Raw genomic sequence first — 22,975 nt, 5'->3', positions numbered from 1 at the left:
AGTAACACCGAGACTATCACACCAAGGATATGAACACTAAAAACTTTAGATACATTTCCAGAGGCTCTCCTCATTTTCCTGCCACAATGTTCTCTACTACATTGTTGAAACATATGGCCACTTCATACTATGCTTTTCTTCCAATTTTCATGTTAATTCTTTTTTTAAAAATTAAGGTATGATTGATATACACTCTTATGAAGGTTTCACATGAAAAACAATGTGGTTACTACATTTACCCATATTATCAAGTCCCCACCCATACCCCAATGCAGTCACTGTCCCTCAGTGTAGTAAGATGCCACAGATCCACTATGTGCCTTCTCTGTGCTACACTGTTCTCCCCGTGATCCCCCACACCATGTGTACTAAACACAATACTCCTCAGCCCCCTTCTCCCTCCCTCCCCACCCGCCCTCCCACACCCCTCCCCTTTGGTAACCACTAGCCCCTCTTGGAGTCTCTGAGTCTGCTGCTCTTTTGTTCCTTCAGTTTTGCTTCATTGTTATACTCCACAAATGAGTGAAATGATTTGGCATTTATCTTTCTCCACCTGGCTTATTTCACTGAACATAATGTCCTCCAGCTCCATCCATGTTGTTGCAAATTGTAGAATTTGTTTCTTTCTTATGGCTGAATAGTATTCCATTGTGTATATGTACCACATCTTCATTATCCATTCATCTACTGATGGACACTTAGGTTGCTTCCATATCTTGGCTATTGTAAATAGTGCTGCAGTAAACATAGGGGTGCATATGTCTTTTTGAATCTGAGAACTTGTTTTCTTTGAGTAAATTCATAAGAATGGGATTCCCAGGTCAAATGGTATTTCTATTTTTAGTTTTTTGAGGAACCTCCATATTGCTTTCCACAACGGTTGAACTAGCTTACATTCCCACCAGCAGTGTAGGAGGGTTCCCCTTTCTCCGCATCCTCGACAGCATTTGTTGTTCTTAGTCTTTTTGATGCTGGCCATCCTTACTGGTGTGAGGTGATGTCTCATTGTGGTTCTAATTTGCATTTCCCTGATGATTAGTGATGTGGAGCATCTTTTCATGTGCCTGTTGACCATCTGAATTTCTTCTTTGGAGAAGTATCTGTTCATATCCTCTGCCCATTTTTTAATCCAGTTATTTGCTTTTTGGGTGTTGAGGTGTGTAAGTTCTTTGTATATTTTGGATGTTAACCCCTTGTTGGATATGTCATTTACAAATATATTCTCCCAGTGTTATCTTAATTCTATGTGCGTGTGCACACGTGTACACACACACACACTTAATGCTTACTGCCAGTCCTTAACATTTATGTCCCTTGATACAGAGTGCTGGATTCACATTTTATTCCCCCTCGACTATCTCAAACATCTTACTCCATGTTTTTTGGTGTAAACTGTTATGGACAAGCTTGATGACAATATGATTTTTATTTTTCTTTACAAGTGAATTCTTTTTGCCCAGATGCTCAAGGGATTTTATCCCCCCTTTTTCTTTAGAAACTAGTAGTTTTATTAGAATACATCCTGGTGCTGGTCTTTTTGTGATCAATTTCACAATGTCAGGGACGTTGTCTTGAATTTAGCTTTTAGTATTTGCTCTATTCTCTTGCTATGATGCTTAGCCCATGGGACTTCGTGTGTACACATATTGGATCTTCTTTATTCCACTTCTAAATCCATCAACATTCCTGGAATCCTTTATTTTACTTTATCTTCATTGTTTAGAAGTGTCTTCCTTTGCACTATTTCTCTTAAGACAATATCTGTTGTTATTTATTTGTATTTGTGTAGTTCTTAAAAATTCCTCTGAGATAGTTACTTTAGTTTTCACCGGATTTTGTGGGCCTGCCTGCCCGACATACTTTCATTGGCTCTCAGGGTGTTATTCTGCTCTTCACTGCCCTTGTCCTCTTAAAAACTTTCTGTGGGATTTAACTTTGTTCTTCTCTGTGGGATCTTACCTTGTTCTTTTCTGTTACTTAGTTTCCCTGAATTTGGTCTGAAATTTTAGAAGAAAGTACGATTCAGTATAGCTTTTAAAGACTCTAGAGCTTCTCCTGTTTTTTTTTGGAGCATTCAAAAATATAGGGGCTCACTTCCTGTGATTTATCAATTCTGTTACCTCATTTTAACTGGACTTTTTCTTTCTTTTTACCTTTTTCTATTTTGAGCAAATTTCTCCTCAGTGTCCTGACTGAGATCTTTGGCTGGTGAAGTTCTGTGAGTCCCTGGGACGTGAGTGCCCCAGTCCCTTCAGACCTTACCACAGACCCTTTGCACTCTCTCCTGCTATCTTTTTTATGTACTTAAAGCTCCTGAATTTAGCATAATGTCTTGTCCATAGTTGGTACACAATAAATGGTGGAATGAATGAATGAAATCTAACTCCATTAAGTGGCACTTAATGAAAGCCTTCTAATGAAATAATCAGCGGCAATGGGAATCAATAATAGAGTGATGTAGGATAGTTTTACCTACATAAATTGTTTTTATATTTTAAATAAATTGCTCTTAAGTAATTTGCTGTTTTCTAATTTGATGACAGATCACCTATCTATTTAATTAAGTTAAGCAATTTTACTTCCATGACAACAGTTTTTATCTCGGAAGAAGTTGAGCTATGGATGTCTAATAACACTTTAGAAATTCTTGCTGACTGCATGCAGAGTGGTCGAAAATACTGATGGAACATGTAGAGCTATGTTCCTCCTCTTTCCATTCATTAGCTAAGGAATTTATAAGAAATGACTCATATTCATTGTATTTATGATATACACTTGAACAAACAAATGCTTTTCTAAAGGAAGACAAATATTTTAACTTATATGCCTGGCAATTTTTGATGACTGAAAAGTGCATACAACATCTGAAATAAAACCTATGCCTACTTATGCATTACTCTTTTTTAAACAGTGTGAGACTTACAAGAGAAACACTTGACCTAGAGTGCATCAATAAGATGCTAGTATTCATAGAGGGTTTAATGCCCTAAGGAAATAATTTAGACCTGTTACGCTGTATATGTCATTAGCAGAAGTCCTTATTTAGTTCCCTTCAACTATGTCTCAAATTTCCCTGCATACCTTTCAACTATGTTCCAGCCCAAGCTGAGAGTGCTCTGAAAGAACCCTACCATACACTTCAGGAGACTGGTGATGGATTAGCACTACGTACAACCGAATAGATATATTCACCTGAGGGTAAAATATATACAATAGTGATAAAGTGATACATGGACCCCAACTGGTGAAAAGGAACAGGCACTGATCTGTAAATACCACTTGTGTTATGTCCAAGGGCTTCTTTTACTTGTCAATACTGGTTAGCACTTTATAAACAGACCTAAGTGGGAGGAATGTGATTAATTTGCAATATGGACTCAGTCTGTATAGAATCTATTCTTAGGTGAGCTCAAAAGTAGCAAATTCTCTAAAAAGTCACTTATGCAATGTTTGTGTTTGGAATCACGGCCAGTGTTTGTATGCGTGCTTCTATATGTGTAGATATGTTAATACTTACTTGCCAACTTCTGCTGTTCAAAACTATTAATCAAAACTGGTTTGCAAATTTCTAGACAGACTTTCATGGAGTGGATAATCCAGAGACAGATAACTAAGATAATTTAGAGTTGACAACATCACATTTGCAAACATTTTGGGAATAAATGTTAATATTAACGAATCAGTTCTGTACCTAAGGGAAAACGTAAAAAAAGATCTCCTACATTTCATTAGATCATAATGAAAACATTCCATTAGTATGATTCATCTAGATAAAATCTTGACTATTGCTGTGGTTTATATTTCATTTATTTAGGGAGTAAATTATTCAGGCTTTATGTGAACTCATGGATTCTCTTAAGAACAGAAAATATTCATTTTAAGATATAGAATTAATAAGAATCAATAAACTTATATTTGAAGACTCTAAATAATGAGTCATGGAAAGTATAATCAAATAAAGGTCATATTTGGGTAGTCTGTAGGCAGTTAGAGGGGTTGGGTTGTGTAGAGTATTGTTCTGGTCACAGGTTCAAGTCCCATATTGGCCGGTTAGCATCACCTTTCACGCCAGCCACTGGCCGCGTGCTGAGTATGGGTGGTCACCCGAGGGGTCAGTCTGGGAAGGAAGTGTGCCATACTATCCTATCCCTAACTGTCCTGCACCCCCGGAAAACCACTCAAAAGGCCTCTCCTATGTAGCAGGACACACACAGCTTCACTGTGATGTTTAATTCACATGCTTTCATAAGAAAAGGAAGCAAGAAGGAATCTAAATTTGAAAACTGCAAGAAAACTTGAAGTATAAGGATACTAGGTAAAACCCAGATCTGGGAAAGCTGGCAAACTTCTGTCAAAATGAGTCACTGCTTGTCAGCAACCAGGGAGCTGTGTGTGGCCTGGCAGACCCTCCGAGCAAGGAGGGATGCTGTTTGTTCTGCTGCAGAAGTTTCCAGAGTTTCCTTTTGGGGGCACTCAGGTACAGCTGCAGATGCAACCCCTGCCCAGGCTCGGCCTATCTCACTTGCCACCTGAAGTTGTGTTAAGTCCGAGCCAGGAGCGCCTGGGGATTCCCTCCCGGGCTGCTCTGCTGTCTCCCGTGGACGAGAGAAGTCCTCATCAGAGATACTGCTCACTGAATTATACTCGATGCCGGCTGACTGTGCGGACACTGCCGACACAGTCCGTTCTCTGTCCCCCCTGGGAAGTAACAGGGGACACCTGAGTCATGGAGTCCAGCCCTTTGCTGAAGAGCACACGTGCAGGGAACTGAGTCAGGGCTGCCCCTCTAACCACCACCCTTTCCTCAGGACCAAGCTTCCTGCACTTTCTTTCTTTCATTTTTTTTCCCCTTTAATTAAAAAACCTTTCAGCTCACTGCTCCTTGGTCAGCTTTTAGAAACTAATGAAAAACAGTTTATTATAGCCCTTCCTCTGTGGATAAAATTTCTAAAGTAACTTTATAGAGGAACGCAGAGTTATGATTGATCCATTTTCCCTTGCTAAGCAGAGGATGCTCTATTTTCTATACATACTAGGAAAAAAACCCCACAAAACAAACAAACAAACAAGCAAAAACACTCCTTAAATTCTTGGTAATCTTCATGTTATTTTTCTTTATTTGCAGGTACTTAGCCCCTGGGGGAGCTGGTGACAGCTGCCTGGGCGTGCCTGCCACACTGCCATTTGTATTCTCTGTTCTCTTGCTAATAATGCTTTCTTCATCTCTGGACATCTGCCATCGATTGATGAAGTAAATTGGACAGAGAAAGGGCTGGACCTTGCTCATTGCATAGAAAAAGCAACCATTAGGATGGCTGAAATCAAATGTAGGAGGGAACGGATCAAACAATACCTGAAACATAATTAGAGCAACAGACTGTATCCTGGATTATTTATTAAGTTTTTTTTTCTTTTTCAGATGTTTCAGATGACATGATGCCAGAAAGATCTCAACTTCCAGTGGCTGCGGACTCTTCTGGAAAGGAGGTCAAAACCATTCACCTCCTTTCTGTGTGTTCCACGCTGTGGCCCCGGCAGCCACGGCAGGAAGAGCCGGGCGAGGCGGAGAGCTGGGAACGGTGGGCTTCACCCGCTACCACGGGCGGGACCGCAGAGACCTCTGGAAGCTTTACGAACAGGGCTGCTAAGCACACTCTCCTGACAGGGCAACTCAGCAGAGCATACTATTTGGTCCTGGGAAATGGTCTGAGCAGTACCCACAGTCTGCAAACCTGAGAGCCTCACCCTCAGAGAAATGGGGTCTGTCTCGACCTTCGGGGGCCCTTGTCACCTATGTCCCCCTCTTCCCTGCCTCTGTCTGGGCTTTGCTCTAACAGTATTTTCACGTCTCTCCCTCCTTGTCCCTCTCCAGACGCTGTCTCCTTCAGTCCTGAGGTAACGCTCCTGGTTCCAGGGTGACTCTGAGGTCAGAGGAAGGGGAAGGGAGACATTTCATTGTCTGGAAGTTCCATGGTTTGAAGCAATGAAAGGGGTAGTTCCATTGCATATTTAATGAACAGATTAGAACTTTAATGACCCAAGTAATTTTTTAAAAGACTTTCTGGATTGCAATAGATGGCTTTAAATTTATGAATATCTAACTGGAATGAACAAGACGGGACACCAAGGGAACGTTCCAGAGTGAGGTCTGACTGAACTGCCTTAGTGCAGAGACACACCTGAGATGACAAAGGCCAGGTTCCTACGTTACCTGGATAGCTTCATATCTTGCCAAGAAGAGGGAAATCATGAGCAAAGGATTTATTCATTCAGCAAACATTTACCAAGCATCTTCTGTGTGTCAAGCACTCCTCCATGTGGAGAAGATACAGCAGTAAAGACGTGTCTGCCCTCATGGAGCCATCAGAGGCCATTGTCCCCTTCCCACCAGTACGACTGCTCCACTCTGTCTTCTCACAACAAAGAAAGTGGCCTTCCTCTTGCTAAGGGTCAGTTCCTCCATCGCTGCCTTGATCCCTTCTGACCTGCTAAAGTAGCTCCTTTCTTCGGTTAGCTCATCTCTCTCCCACATCACCAAGTAATCCATGTCTACTGGGTCATTCCAGTGAGCATAAAGCAAGCTCTAGCCTCCTCTATCTTTAAAGAAACCTCCCTCTATCATTGCATTTCTCTTTTCCTTCTCATAGCAAACTTCTGGAAGGAACTGACTTCCCCTTCTGTTGAATCTTCATCCTATAAAATTCTGCCTCTTGTCTCCAAACTCTTTAACAAAACTTCTTGTTGTAGTCACCAGTGATCTTCATGTTGCCCTATGCAAAGGACAACTGTCAGACCTCATCTTATTCAGCTTCTCATTAGCATTCAACACAAATACCCATCTCTTCTTCTGACAAATGCTTCCTTTCTTGGCTCCCTCAATACCACACATCTCTGGGTTTTCTTCTACTTTATTTGAGGCTCTTTCCCGGTCTCCTTTGCTGGCTGCCACTCTTTACCGAATTTCCAAATGTTGGTGCTCAGGGTTCAGTGATGGTCCCGACTCTCTTATCTCCCCTTGGCAACTGCCATGGATTTAAAATGCCTTCTGCATGCCAGTGACTCTAACTATATCTCTCCATCCCTGACTCCTGACCTCTCTTTTCTGTGAGCTCCAGCTCATACACCCAAATCCTGATTTATCTCCTCAGTGCTTAAGGCAGTCATGTTCCAAATTGAGCTCTGGATTCCCTGCCTCTGCCTTCACCTTCCTACCATCGCACCATCTCAGGAAAAAAGAACTGTAGGATCCCTTCATTTCCCCTACCCACAGCCAATCAATCACCAAGACCTTTAATTCTACCTCTGAATCTTCACTTCTATTTCTTCTGCCAGCCATCTTAATCTAGACCATGTTCCTACTGCAACAGGACTGACATCCTTAAAGTGTAATTTGGATAATGCCAGCCCCTGCTTAAGCTTTCAAAGATTTCCCACTGAACTCAGAATGAAACATAAACTCTTGGCCATGGTATATGTGGTCTAAATGGTCTTCATCTTCCATCACTGCCCCATTATCTTCCAGCCACACTGATTTAACTTTGTTCACACAGAGCAAAAGCCCTTTGCCTCCTTGGGGACCATGGAACACGTGCTTTTCTCTTCTACCCAACTCTTGTGATCCCAGCTGGTGCAGTGGTGGGTGCCCACTCAGCCTCTGTGTTTCAGAGTTCCTGGGCTCCTCACCTAAATAGGTGACAGCTCAGTCACTGTTTGTTTCCATCTTAGCATTTACTAGATTTGTTCCTGTGACTTCTTTCTTTACATTTTTATCGAGCCCTAGCACAGCAGTGGTACAGAAGTCTATTTGAAAATGTTTGCCAAATGAATGAAAGTTATTTCCTTGAAATTCTAGTAATTATAGCTAAGGTGGAAAGTCTTAAAATTCTTCTGAGGGCTCTTCAAACTCTATGGACTTACAATTGTCATATTTGGTTTCTTTAGGGCTCCCCTAGAACTCTGCAGTAGTGTTACATACCTGCAGTGTGAAAATATCTTCACCAAGTAGTTTGGACTTGGGGACAAGGTGAAAGTTCTTTATGAATGTGAATCGTAAACATAAATATGATTTGTAAACATGAATCGTAAACATATATCAAGAGGCTAAAGTAAATGTATTATTTTAAATCCCAAGGAGTTTTAATTGTATTTTTATTTTAGGAAGTTAGTGATTTATAGTATTTGATTATTTATTTTTAACCCAAATCTCAAAAATCAAATGTTTATTAAATATCAATGAAAATGGAAAGGAATTACATACAAAGAAATTAGATAGCTGGTAAGCCTCTCTACCATCCAGTAATGATTCAGTAAACAGTATCTGTGTAGGTTTTATCAACTCACTTTTAAGTGAACATTACACTTATTTTAGTGTCTACTTTGTTGCTATTAGTTCTGTCTATGGATGGAGTATAAGCAGTATTTAAATCAGAAACATTTTAGTGTAGCACTTAATATATGCAGCCCACTTGGCAATTCTATTTATTTACAAACTTCCAAGAGATGGCTGGATGCTACTCTTCCTTTTCTACAAATGGAAAAACCAGGGGTACTTGTTACATACATTTATATATAAATTTTATTCCATTGGGTTATAAAAGTTGCCTCAGGAATCCCGAGGGAGCCTGGGAGTGTTGCCAGTTCCTGGGGAGGCTGCTCATCCCCACGGGCCAGAGCGGCAGGCTGGGGTCTCGGCGTCCTCTCTGGAGCCTCAGCTGTCATCTGTCCTGAGACCACAAGGTTTTGTGCTGTATCATCAGGATAGAAGCATCTCTGACCGTGTGTCCTGTTTCTATCGGTTACCAAAGAGGTTGCTGGCTCCCCGGTTGGTTCTCTGGCCTGACCCCAGCCCCAACCCCACCCAGGACTCGGTGCATCCCTTTTCCCTACCCTGTCCATCAGCGGCCACAGGGTCAGAAAGTAGTAACTGCTGTGCAACTTCAGTGCATTCTCAATGTCTCTCATTCTTCCTTCATGGAAATGGGCTCGTGCCCAAGAACACCACCAGCCCACAGCTCCCTCAAATGTTTTCTCCACTCTGACTTTGTATCACTAAGCATTGCCCTGCAAAGCCCTGAGTTCTGTATCCTTCCAAAGTCCTCCTGTCCTAATTCCAGTCATCAGGCTCCGGTGTGCCCTGTCTCTCCTGCAGTCCACTGCTGGTCCCCGCCTCCCTCAATCTCTCTTCTGTCTTGAATGAAAGAAAGGAAGGAAGGAAGGATATGTGGCTGTTCGGGAAAAAAAGATCAATATTGCTGTGATGTTGCCATGTCGCACAACTCCTCAGAGTAATGTTGACTTTGATTACAGCTCAACTGAATTTCTAGGAGATGCAAAGTGGCTGGAATTCTATGCAAATCTAAGGAGATGATTATCCTTGGCTTCTTTTCCTACTAATCACCCAAAGACTCCAGAATAAATATGGAAATAATTTGCAAATACTGGTACAAGTTAGAAGAGAAGGCTCCGTTATCTGAGCAGAAATGTCAGAGTAACAATCAATGATTTTTATTTTAAGAAATTCCTCAGGCTTTCCCAGGAAAATGTCTGTGAGATACAGGAATTTTCATAAATAGGTAACATGTAGGGGAATCAGTTGCCAATTCTCACCTGTAATGGAGGATAATTGATTTTGCTTGTATGTGAATAGGCATTTATGCCTGCTATTCTGGAAATCTGCAATATGAAAAATGAAGGAGACATACTGTAAAGCTGTTAATTCAGGGAGTTGGAGATGATTCCAGTTTTTTTTTTTTATTCTCCTCTGATTAAACCGTTTCTGTTTTCATCTCATATTGGAAATGGGCAGTCCGACTTTGCAACATACACATACCAAGAAAAACACACAAACTGAAAGCTCATTGATGAAACTGAGCTGTCACAACTCCATTTGCATGCTCTTTGGTTAGAACTGGCAAAGACTAACTCTGGGAGAAAAAAAGCAGTATGAGAGCATAAGGTAGGCCAGCCACCATGTTGTCAGAGATTTGGTGTAAGTATTTAGAAGATAAATTGACATCAAGATTTAACATAATGATATGGAGTCTGTAATTCCATATAAGCACTAAGAGACTTATTTTTAAAAAGGAAAAGTGTATGTGTGTGTGTGTGTGTATATAATATACACACACACACACACACATATATATAATTTAGCATCCTGAATTATTTACATAGCACATCTATTTAAAATCTGACATGTCTCACTGAGCACAACACAGCATTTAGATAATCTAATTTAAACGGACCATCCTTTGTATGTAAGTCACATGCTCACATCCACAGAGAATGCGGCTGCAGTGAAATACAGATAACACACAAAGTCCAATGATCTGGTGAGAAGAGCCGCACCCCCACCCACGGACATGAGTATATCAGGGCTGCCCATGATGACCGGTCCCCTAGGCATAGCTTGTCTCAGCACTTTTTGTTTGCTTATCTGCCACTACGTCGAACCTGCTTACTGCCAGTGTCCTCAGACGAAATGCTCTGGCAGGTAGCAGATGTACCAATTAATAACCTGTCAGGGCTGATGGATAGAAGAGGAAAAGAACATCCTCACATCTTGCCCCAGTGTGGCTTTTCCCTCCACGAGGGTCAGGAGACACACTCTGCCTCCCTGGAGGGGGCCCAGACTGGCTCGTTAGTGTCTATCTTCCCTGACATTCTGGCACAGCCTTTGAGAGGCCCACTCACCTGCTCCTCTCCAAGAATCCTGAAGTGATGGAGCTCCTTAACCAAAGAGTTGGGGCAGCCAGCTGTTAGAGAAGAGAATTAATCACAAACATGTTATTCCCATTCGGGCAGGAGTATGCTTTTACATGCAATGGTGACTATGAACAGCAGTGCTGGGCAGGAGGGCACTAATACCCACCCACAAAACACATTTTCCCCAGGCACAAAAAGCCAGCCTCCTGGGGAGCTCTGGTTGCTGCCTGACCCCTACAGGGACCCTGGGCAGGAGCTGCCTGTGAGCCGGCCCAAGCCCATTCTCCCCTCCTGATGTGACCCGGCCTCTGTGGGGCCTTTGGGGTACTATGCCACAGCACATCATGTCCCTACTTCTGCGGGGCCAGAGAGGGAGTGCTGGTGAGGACTGGCTCATTTCACTGTGTCACAGCCTGTTTCCTCTCCTGCCAGGCTGGGGTCCTGCACACAGAGAGTTAAGAATGAAGACAGGGCGGCTGGGCACCCCATCTTCATGGGACTCGGCTGTGGGCTAGAACTTTGCCACGTTCCTCCAGGAGGTTTTGTCAAGACTAGAGGGTTTGGGAAGGTCACTATGGAAGAGACCTGGGGAGGGCTGGGAAGGCCTTGGTGCTCACCACCTCATTCCACCCGGTCAGCCAGAGCCCATTTGAGCTTTGACATTACATATGTAGAAAGACATAAGTAATTATACATACATATATGTGTGTGTGTGTGTACATGTAGATATATACGCACATATATCTTCTATATATCTATATATGCCAGTGCCTGCTTAGTTATCACTTAAAGTATGTTCCATCCCTGTCTTTTTTAAATAGACTTATTCTAGAGTACTAGTTCACAGTCATCTGTAATATTAGCTTGGGAAACAAAATTGATACATAGGCCTGTTTATGTGAGGTAAGAATCTATGGATTATATAACCTGTGGAAGTTTCTATTAATGAATTGGGTTGTATGCAAAATGAGCAATCACTTAACTGTCTCATGTTACTCAGTGGTGTGATGTAAGAATGGGGGACAGTACCAAGGACATTTGGGGGAGGCCAGGCTTAGAAGATGGGGACTGTTGTCTTCACAGGGGTGAAGGAGTTAGCCTTTGCAAGAGAAATTGGATTTGTGCTTTATTCTAGATGGCAGGATTAAAACCAACAGGTCAAAATTACTGCAGTAGACTTTGGTTCAACATGAAGAAATTTCTAATTTAAAAATGGGATACACTGCCCTCTCAGCTAGGAACTGGAGGTTTTCAAACCTAAATGGCCATTATGCAGGATATCTTAGCTGTGAATTTGGGTTAGTTCTAATTCTGAAATGTGGTCATGTAAAATGCTGGAACACAGTTTTAGTCTTTGAGATGGTATTTGATATAGTCTTTGATATTATAGCAATTCCTGCTCTGAGAAAGTGGTTCGTGCATGTCATACCAAAGATTTAAAAAATGTAAACAATATGTAAACAGGTGATGCCATCACTTGACACTAGTCCAAGAAAATAAATAAATCCTGAGGTGAATATTTTGATGGAAAACACACTAAGTTAATTGTCACAGGTGCGTCCAATACCATAAAGAAGGAAAGCCAGACCCTTAACATTAGAAGATACCTTGAACTGTGTTTCTCCAACTGGAGGCCACAAGGGTTCTTTTTGAGAAGGGATTCATGTCAGAGTTGTTACTCTGACAATTAGCTAAAAACAATTAGTAAAAGCATTTTCTGGATCATTTGATTGGCTGTAGAAATTCAGCCTCATGTCAGTGCTTGAGTCTGAGATCTCCTCGGGAATGAGGGTTGTATTTTAGCTTTGTGGAGATAGAGAGGAAAGGAGAGAGGCAGAGAGAATCCCAGGGATGCAGTCCCACCAAGTGGGGGTCCTGTGGCCTGGCACCCAGTGTTGGGGGCGGGGGTTGCATAGGAAAGAGGCGGAAGCACAGGGCCATGGATAAGCTGAGATCAGACCTGCATCCACCAGTCAGGGCCTTGTGCATATAACAAGCAATGAGGCAGTTTCAGTAAGATGACAGCATCTGCCATAGTAAATTCAGAGTTAATTTGAATTTGAATACGTTTGGTTTTACACTTTCATTTATATTTAATTTATAAACTTCATCTGGGCTTTCCAGTTATACAAGCAAAAAGTGTTTATATCTAAATTTATATCCAGACATATTCAAGAAATACTATTTAAAACATTTTTATTTCAAAATTTTATTTTAAAAAGTTTTAGAGGGCTTTTTTTTTTTTTTATCTTTACAGGGCATCCTTTACATCCCTCGAATTTGAGAAAAACTGATTTGACTTATTTTAATTCTAGGTAAAATAAGAAACAGAATTTAAAATTAGCCTACCTTCAGAATTTGTATTTTAGCGTTCTCCTAAGAATGAAAAGGATGGATGTCAGTGATAGCTCAAATGTAAACATCTTTCCAGAAGACTAGATAATCACCTGGAGCACCTGGTAGGTGCAATAAAATATAATAAAGAAGGATGGATATAGCATGTAGTTAGAAGGGAAGAGGTGTAAGGGGTCAAGAGATTTAAGAAGACTGTGGAGGGTTATCTGTAACCATGCTCATCACAGGAGCATCAGTGTGGGAAATGGGCAGACACTAAAGTGGTGTGAAGGTGGAGCTTTGAAATAACAAAACTAGAGATGGAGACATGCATGCAGAACACAGCAGGGTAGGAGAAGGGGGAGTGCTAGTGGGTGGGCTGAGTTGGCAGGAGGAGATAGGGCACACACGCAATGCAGCTCTGTGTTAACGGTGGTGGTGTGCTCTCATTTTTTCCACATTCCTTACCTCCCCACCCCACCAAACACACACACACACACACACACACACACACACACACACACACACACACACACACGCTGAATCATCTTCTGAAGCCCTGCCATCTGCTTGGACCACAGCATCACCTCGCAAGGCTGCATCATCTACCTGCACAGCCCTGTCCATTGGTCTCTCCTCCAGATAACAGTTAAAAGGCTCCTGGTAATGTGTGTCCATCAGACAGCATGCCATCTTCCCACAGGTTTCCCATCTCACTCAGGGTAAACGCCGAGGTGCTGGCCATGGCCTAGGAGCTGTGCTGATGCCTGGCCAGGTGCACGACCTCTGCACTGCCGCTCTCCCTTTCCCAGTGTACCTTGGCCACTCTGTCTGGCCTCTGCCCCTGGCCACCCAGCAGGCTGCTGCTCTGGGCCTTTGTGCCTGCTGCTTCCTCTATTGGGGAGCTGCCTGGACCCGAGGTCTGCATGCAGTGCTCCCCACCTCCCTCAAGTTCCTTTTCAAATGTCACCTTCCCAGGGAGGCCGTTGGGGACTGTGCTATGTGAAACCGCAGCCTGCCTTCAGCGTCCCCCAATTGCAGTGTATTCTCCAGGGCACCCAGCCTCATCATCTTGCAACACCTCGTCTCCTTTATTTTCTGTCTCCTGCTGCTGAAGGGCAAAGGTGACAAGTGCAGGGACTTTGCTGTTGTGTCACTGCTGTATCAGCTGTGCCCAGAACTGTAGGACTTGCCCAGTGGCAGCTGCTCCATGAATGGGCCACCTACTGTGTGCTCACTCTGCACCTGGCTCTGCTGTCAGGGCATCTGGGAGAGGTGCCCATCCTCCCCGTCCCTCATCCCAGGGACTCAGCTCTGCTCTCCAGCCCTGCTTGTGTGTTGTTCACTGGCTAAGTGGACTTCCTCTGACCTCTCACCACTCTTCCCAGCCTGGATCCACGGGACGATGTGATGATGCTTAGAATCAAGGCCTCCTTTGTCCTTAGATAGGACCTGCTTTGGAGTATCCAACTTCCAGCTCTGGGTCAACACCACCACCTGTTTTTCCTTCTCCTGTTCCAGCCCTGCCGATTGCAGCTGGAACAGCAAAATGGGGCTGGAAGATCCCACAGAAATTCATGCCATCTGCTTGAAGCTGCGTCTTGTTGACAGTGGTGTGGCTGTGGGTTCAGGGCCTACTCCCCTGTGAGCCCTCTGGGAGGCTTGCCCCCCACTTGTCTTTGCTCAGCACCCTCTCCCATCCCCCTTGGGGACTCTTCCAAATCATCACCACTCCTCCTAATTAACTTTTAACACTTCATTCTCAAAATCCAACCTCACCTGACACAGGTCCAAAAATGCAAAGCTATCATGGTGAGCACGGAGATGAGGAGCCTAGACCCCCAAGGAGGCCAAGCTGCAGGACAGGGAGAGAAGCCTCACCAGCCCACTGTCTTCTTAAGCTACAGGGAGCTGCCTCCCTGCGGTCATGCCTCCCCAGGGGCCCCAGATCTGCCGACTGGGTGAGAGGTGGTAGAAGGGACCAGCTATTCTGTCCCAGCACAGGGTGATGATGGGCAGCACTTGCCCTCGGCTGGCTGACGCTGTGTCGGGCCTGCATGGCAGTTTGACTTCTTATTCTGCCCAACCCTGCTCTCTCTTCCTCCTTTCCCCAAGTGGGTCCCAGGAAACATCCTGCCCCCCCAGAGCCAGCTTCCAGAGAACCCACCCTGTGGTGACTTTCGAGTGTACCATCCTTGAGCTTCATACCGTTCCCAGTTACAACCCCTGAGGCCAACCGTCTCTATTCCTCTGGGGTGAAAGGGGAGAGGGCTGCTCTTCCTCGTGTGAGTCATTCTTCATCCACCCTGGCTTGCCCCACTCTGCCCCTTGACGTCTAACTCACCACTCACTCACCCTGCAAACTACATGGCTCTGTGACTTGGTCACTTTAAACTTTATATATATTCAAATGCTACCCTTTGAAAATTCAGCAAAAATCCAGCCTTGAGCATATAGTTACCACCCTATCTCCTTCCTTCTCCTTTCATCCAATTTTCTCAAAAGAATAGCCTACAGCCATTGTTACCACTTGCAAATAGCAATTGGAGGTATGAACTACAGAAGGGAAATACCAAAATTGGTGGTTTCATGCCTTTTAAAACAAGTTATAGTCCTCCTGGCCTGGGAGGCATCTCTGGGCCTGCACTAGCTAGTTAGCTACATGCTCTTGATAATAAACCAGTTCCTCTAAATGCCAAGAATAATCACAACATTGACTTTAAACAGCAGTTCTGAATGTATATGAATGATGGAATGGCAAAAACAATCAGAAGGTGAATTTATTGCTAATGATATGAATGGCATTTTCATGTCTAGTGACTGCTACCATTATTTCTTTGAAAAATTTCATTTATTTAAAAGGGAAACAGTTAGGTGAAATAATTGCTGTGTGAACTACTATCTTAAGAAATAAAGGCCAGGACTTCTTTTCTCAGTTGTAACATATAAAGGGCTTGGAAGGTATTACTCTTACCCCTACAACAAGAACAATCTAGGCAAACTGATAATTAGCAACTTCTCTTGGATTCATCAGAGAACTGAAGTCACAGGGCAAAGTATTTCCCTAAACTCTGGATAGACAGGTAACCCCAGCGAGTCCCAGTCAGACCTGCTTATGTGGTGTGGAAGCTGCTAGAACCAGAAATTAGGAGGAAAGCTTAGATGGTAATTTTAGTGGATTGCTTGAAGCTGGATGTGGACTAGTTGAGAGCAAGAAGCCCTTGGGGCTGAGCTCTTAGGGACCTTAGGATCTTTTCTTGATCTTTACCTCCAAGAACCCCACCTTGCGGCTCAGGCAGAGGGAGGAGAAGTGTAATCTCTTGAAATATGTCCGCAGCCTTCTCCAAAACAAAGGCCTGCTCCCCAGAGGCCAGTTTTGTTAAAGGAGCTCAGTGTCCAATTAAGTAATTCAGATTTATTAAGACAATATGCTGAAAGACAATAGGTCATCAAATATGTTTGTGTTTCTGTGTATAGTGTATATATATTCACACATATGCTTATAAAAGTACATTTAGTAACATTTAAAGCTTTAAGTTTGTTAACCTTTTCATTAATTTATTCATTAACTCACCAAAATAATGTAAAATGATTAATAAGCAATTTTATATTTTTATTTGCTATCATAAAGCTTTATGGGACATTTTTATCTTTGAACTAGTGGGAAATTTTTTTTAACTCTCACTGGTCATTTCAAATTGCATCCTTCACATATCTATACTCACAAAGAGGCATTAATGAAAATAACTTCAGCCCTAGATCCCTAAAGACATCCACATATCCAAACATGAAAAGGGAAACTAAACTCCAGTTTCCGACAACATGGACAGCTAGCACTGCCTACTGCACCTTCTGCTTAGCCTTCCAAGCCCATCATGATGCTCAGTAAGGGCACCTGCTAGGTATACAATCAACAGGTGGATCCTTATGGCAAACAGGCTGTGGCTTAAAAACAAATATTCTACAAAGATGTCAAAGAAGAGAACTGACAAGTAGTAATTCTGCATAACCAGAAGTGATCTGTGTTTTCCTGGGGGACAGGGAGAGGGCTCTGTTTTCTGTTTGTAGCTCGGTAATATACAACATTACTTGCCTTTTGTCACCCAGATTTAAGTGAAGCAAATGACAGAGCCGAGTAACTGACAATTCTACCTTGAAATTCTACATCTAAATCCCAGACTCTACACACTACAAACTATTTTCTGTCCTGCAACGGTGGTTTAACAATAATGGATTTTAGATTTTGCTATAAAAATGCCACACGTCCAGAATTTCACATACTACAGTATTTTAACTTGCAAACTAATAAGATTAGTCTCATTACCTTCAGGACACGCCTATGTTTGGGGGAGAAAATATTCTATTGTAGAGACATCATAAATCTGTATGTACAGACACCAAAACCTTATGCGCAACAAAAACAAAACGAAATTTCAGAGGTTAAAAGCGTCCATCACGGAGCAACTATACAAATGTGAACAGGAAGGGAAAATGAGCATGGGCATTGGTGTTAGAGCCAGTCTTGATGGTCATATTGTAGATTGTCATACTCTCTAAAAAAGATAATACATTCAGTGGGAATGGGAGGACACACAGATAAAGTCCATATTAATGGCCACTCATTACATTGAATTAAAGAGCATCGCAAGGGTCCAAATGTGTAGCGCCTATGACAATTCCAGTTAAGTATGTAAGGATTTGTTAATACCTGATTTCTGTGCCCTGAACACAGGCTCTAGGAGGACAGGGACCTGCTCAGAGCTCTGTCTGGGCCTTCGGGCCAGCACAGGGATAGCTGGTGCTCCATAAACATTGACCAGTTAGTTAAGGGGAAAGTTGGGGCCTTCCAGTTCTCACAAACAAGAGCACTGGAAAGCAGGTGACCTTACAAGCCTGTGGTGAGTCCACGTGAGGCCCTGTGAGTGAGAGCCTGTCTGCCCTTGGCGTAGTTTAAAAAAATTCTTGGGAATAAACTATTTTATATTTTAGGTGCAAGCCTTAATCTTTAAACACAAAATACTAGTATACCATTACTCAGGCAAGAAACGTTTTTTTAAAAGTTCCATTTCCTACTGGCCTTGTCAAAATAGAGCCCATTTTCAGCAAGAATAGAGCTCTGTTATCAATGGAAGGTGGAGGCCAGGTCTGCTGAATTGGTTTGATTGGGACCCCGATAGGCAATCACTCAGACCATTGTGGAAATGTCAAAATATTTTCCTTAACAGAGCCGCACACAAATGCCAAACGTAATCTGATGATTTTGTTTATATCAATGACAATCAAATCTAATTCGCAGGTTTTATGGACTTGCTGGCATTTAATTTATTCGATGATTAAAGACAGATTTACATAGTATGCAGTCACGTATTAAAGAATGAAACTATCTTAGTTGTTAAGGAATATTAGCTATTACTCCCTCTAGACCCATCCCTCCCTTAGTACCAAATTCCCTCCTATTCTCATCCCTGACAGCTGCATTATAGACTCTGTCTCACGACTTCCAGCCAATGGGATCAGAAGATCAGAGGATCAGCTTAAGAATTCCCTCCTAATAACGAAGCATTCTTGTGGTTAGAAGGATCTTTCTGGATACTAGTTCTGGACTGGGAATGACGGAGGTCATATCCAAGCCTTCTAAGCCTTTATTAACCTTCTCTTTCCTGGGGCAAATACCCACTTGCCTGAAATAATTTGGAATATTCACTGGCAGATGTTCATTTCCCTTCCCTCTATTTCATATTTGACTCGCAGTTGGCAACATCCCTGCCCAAATGTGGTCTTCGGGAAATCTGTTGTTGTCAAGCGAACTCACGTGTTTTAGCATCAGATGCTTGACCAGATGCGGGAACCTGAGTGTGAGCTTGCGGCACTTCCTTCTGCAACGGCTTTGAGAGGCAAGGACCTTTTAGATGAGGGTCAACACATTCTTCCCTTTGCCCCTGACATCATACTCCTGCCCCACTGCTAAAGCACTCTGTAATGCCAATCTTCAATTTGCCACCCAGTAGAGGCCTGCTACCCCTAGAAAAGCCCCTGAATTTGTGGGCCTGAAGAAAGTGAGTATTTGAAAGTTGTAAATCAAACTAGAAAACTTCTAAAAATAGGTTTCACCCTTTTGATTGATTAATGTACATATAGGAGGATCTGGAAGGCGCTGACTTTGAGTTCTCTGACCACTGGCAGGGCTGCTTCTGATGTGGCTGTGCTGGCACAGCCGGCCCTGCCCTTTCCTCTTGCTCCCAGGTTCCTAGCTCCTTGAAGGGCAGCCCACAGCGTCAGGCTCCACGACCCAGGCCCCACCACAAGGCCCCCCTGGCCACTGCAGCAGGAGCCAGGTAAGAGCCTCCGGATTGTTGTGCAGGGAATTCTGAAGGCCCAGGAGGGGCTCCAGCTCTGTGGGCTGCCAGGCGGAGAGGCTCCGAGGCTGGGGCCCCCTGGCTCAGTTAAGCCCCCACAGGCAGTGCCTGCTGCTCCCCAGTCTCTTTCCTCTGTACCTGCTGTGAGGTCAGTCCCCAGCGCCCTGAGGCTATGGAATTCACTTCGCTATTCTTTTCCCCATTCCTTTGCTTCACCTTTTCTGGTACCCCTCCCTTCATCTTGTCTTCTGTACATAGGTCTGGCTTCAGCCCCTCGTCGCTCTGTTTCTATTTCTGCACCCCACAGTTGTTTGGCTGCTTCCACAGAAGCCCCTGTGTGCCCTCCATATCCTCTGCTGCCAGCTCCTCACATGCACCCGAGGGGTTAGCAGCCACTCTAAAGCCACGGAATTCCCCAGTGGCTGCAGCACGTCTTCCCCCCACAATGGCTTCCACCTGTTTCAGGGAGTCCGAGTTGACTCTGAATGGTTACATTTATCTACCCCCTATAAGTGTTCACACTATTTTTTTTTTTTTGTAGTAGATGGCTGAAACTGGTATCAAACTCATTCTTTCCTTAAAAAGTTAAACCAAAATCCATCTCCAGAACTCTGAACTCTGATTGGTGGTTCTTTATGGTATCTCGTTAAGATTCCTGGCAATGACTCTGAGATTATATAGAGAAGTGTTTGGAGACCTCACTCAAAGTATTTGTGTATTCCTTGTTCTGTTCTCACTCCTCTTGACCACAAGTTTTCCCTGAAATGGTTTGTTCTGCCCTTTCCAACAGGGGAGCGTTCTTTTTGCTGGAGAAAAACAGAGAAAGAGGCATTGGGTGGCTTTTTCATGCTAGCACTGTGCTGTTGTCTTCAGAGGGGCCCCTCCTCTCACTGTGGTGTCCCTCTTCTTCCTTGTCATTGACCCAACTTGGAAAGCCTGCTTTGTTGTCTTTAGACATTGAAGTCGGAATTTCATCTCATTCTGGGCATATCCAGACGACCTGCTCACAGGCTGGGCTCCGCTATGGTTCTTTCCCATAGCTGAACTCACTCACCTCTGGCACCTGCTTTCTGAAACTCTAAGCTCACTGGATATAAAAATAAGTTGCCTTTTGGTATTAAATTTTAATAAAGAATTTTATTTTAGAAGAGCATATGAAGATAGAATTGAAGCCTATTTTTTTAAAGGTTATCTTTGAAACTGAGATGCCTATTTCAATTAGCATCTGTAATCAACACTTCATCCTGTTCCTATATCATAAAGACCATTTTATGATCTAATGGGGGATTTCCTCAGGAAAATGCATCATAGAGATGTGGATCATTTCCATGAAGTCACTGGTAGCTATTTGAAAAACAAAACCAAAAAAACTTGGGCAGATGAACAAAAACTACAATTCTTGGAAAGCTTTTGCTGAATTTCCTCAATAGCCCCAATAGCCATGCTGTGAAGTAAGGGAAATTCATTTGGAAAATATATTCCATTGAAAAGCATTAAAAGCCACACGAGTCTTCAATCACTAGTTTTCCTTTTAATTTCCTTGCAAATCATCACAGGGGCAATTGTGATATCCGTTGGGTTCAATGGAAAACCGTGAGCACCCTGGCTTGGGATAAAAATTGAAATGGATTTCAGCTCTGCGATGTGCTACTGGCACTGGCCACACGACACAAATAATCTGCAATTTTTAGATTGCTGCTGTTTGGTGTGGAAATGCTTTCAGGATTAATTTCTCTCCTGGCTGTATCTTAGAATCCCTAACGTAGGCTTAACAATTACAGTTACCTTCTATTTTTCCCTTAAGCACAACTTTGAAAAGGAAACTGGCTAACGATGAAATGTCATCACAAATAAATGATTCAGTGTGATCAAAGATAATGCAGCAAAACCCTGAATGACTACCTTTAATCACAAGCAGAAACGGGGTCAGGCACATGGCAGGCTGGATCTGCAAGTGGGTTTGCTGAGCTCCCTCCCACTCCAGTTAAGCCAGTCTGATAAGGGGCTCCATGCACTTTGCTGAAGTAGCCATTTCTGAATTAGTCTGAGAGCCAGATGTCAACATTATCCAAGGAAAATTCACTAAGACATCTTGACTGAGCAATTGCCTTCAAAGTCAGCTGTCGGACTTGAGGTATAATCAAATTTCAAAGTTTTATCATTTTGAAAAAGAAAACCAAGCTTATCTTAATAAGTTGTCTCTGCTGGTAAGTTTTATTGATGTCTATAAAGGATTATTTATGCATTCCCTTTTAGTAGCCAACATTTGATGACTCTAAGACGTCCTAAACCAGTAAGAAGGAATCTTGAAGATATTCACCTTTCACTCAGCAATTTCATCTGTAGGTTTGGTACAAGGGAGAAACTTAACACGTTACACAGGGACTATTTACAAGAGTACTTATAGCAACATTTTGTTGTGACAGAAAACATCTGAAATGCCCATCAGTAGGAGAAGAGACAAAATCATTCAACAAATACCCACTGAGCACCCACTGTGTACCAGGCACCGTTAGGGCCCTGGGGTCACATTAGTGGAAATGAAAACAGACAAAAATCCCTCCTTGGAGCTTTCATTCTAAAGGGGAGATAGACAGTAAAAATAAACTGGTAAACAGGGAAATTATGAACAATTTTAGAAGATGATGGTCACTTTGTCAGAAAGAAAAACAAGAGACTAGAGTAACGGGTAAAAGGACAAGGTGGGATAATTTTAGAGAAGGTGTTCAGAATATTTCTTTTTGAGAAAATGACACTCAAGCAAAGGCTTTTATGAGGTGAGTTAGTAAGAATTAGCTAGGGTGAAATGAACCAAACAAATCTCAAAATCATAGAGTTAAGAAAAAATTTGCGACTAGTATGATGTCATTTATATGAAGTTTAGAAAGTCTACTAAATAATATGGATCCATACAAATATAGTGAGAACGTACAAAATTCCTGCAAATAATTTAACTGGATAGTTTGCCCCTCTTAAGTAGTTATCACCTTGGATAGGACAAGTGGGCTCTTCACTGGGGCAGAGGTTTCACATGCCACACAACAGTTTGCACCACATTTAGGAGAACAAGAGAGTAAAACAGGACCATAGAAAAGGGATGGGGGCCCTTCAAGTCTACCTTTAAAATTTATTATAATAGTTGTTAAAAATAAAAGCTGACATTTCTGGAACACTTAGTCTGGACAAAGCACTCCTAGTGCGTCCCATATAATAGTTCATTTAACCTCATGGCAACCCTATGAGATAGGTATGGTTAGTATTCTGATTTTACAGATGATGAAACAGAGACATAATATCAATGAACCCAACAGGGTCATCTGAAGCCGTGCACAAGGCATTTGACAAAGCTGGGGGTCGTGGGTTCATGGTGTTCATTATGTTATTTTCTATATTCAGTTGTGTAAGTTTTTATAATAAAAAAACTACATGAAAAATTTGATGTGCATATCAAGACAACTTCAAAAAAAACTGAATAAAAATTCAGCAACTTCTAGACCTGAGTTTAAATTTATCATTAGCATATAGGAGCATGTGTGTAGTCAGAAGGAGCTCTTTCTAAATACAAGCCACTATGCTAGTAA

The 22,975-nt window shown here is 42.6% G+C and overlaps 1 protein-coding gene across 3 annotated transcripts in view; it reads right to left on the bottom strand.

Moving 5' to 3' along the window:
* PRKN (parkin RBR E3 ubiquitin protein ligase) overlaps nt 1-22,975 on the bottom strand; it is a 1,272,120-nt gene that overhangs the window by 174,480 nt on the left and 1,074,665 nt on the right. For all 3 annotated transcript variants that reach the window (XM_036886760.2, XM_036886759.2, XM_036886761.2), the window contains exon 8: nt 10,693-10,754. In XM_036886760.2, the coding sequence (XP_036742655.2) occupies nt 10,693-10,754 (62 nt within the window). The remainder of the gene's footprint in view (nt 1-10,692; nt 10,755-22,975) is intronic.

The sequence above is a fragment of the Manis pentadactyla genome, chromosome 12 (assembly GCF_030020395.1).
Source record: "Manis pentadactyla isolate mManPen7 chromosome 12, mManPen7.hap1, whole genome shotgun sequence".
NCBI classification, from domain to species: domain Eukaryota; kingdom Metazoa; phylum Chordata; class Mammalia; order Pholidota; family Manidae; genus Manis; species Manis pentadactyla.
The sequence above is the reverse complement of the archived record's forward strand: the minus strand, read 5'-3'. Positions and strand labels throughout refer to the sequence as shown.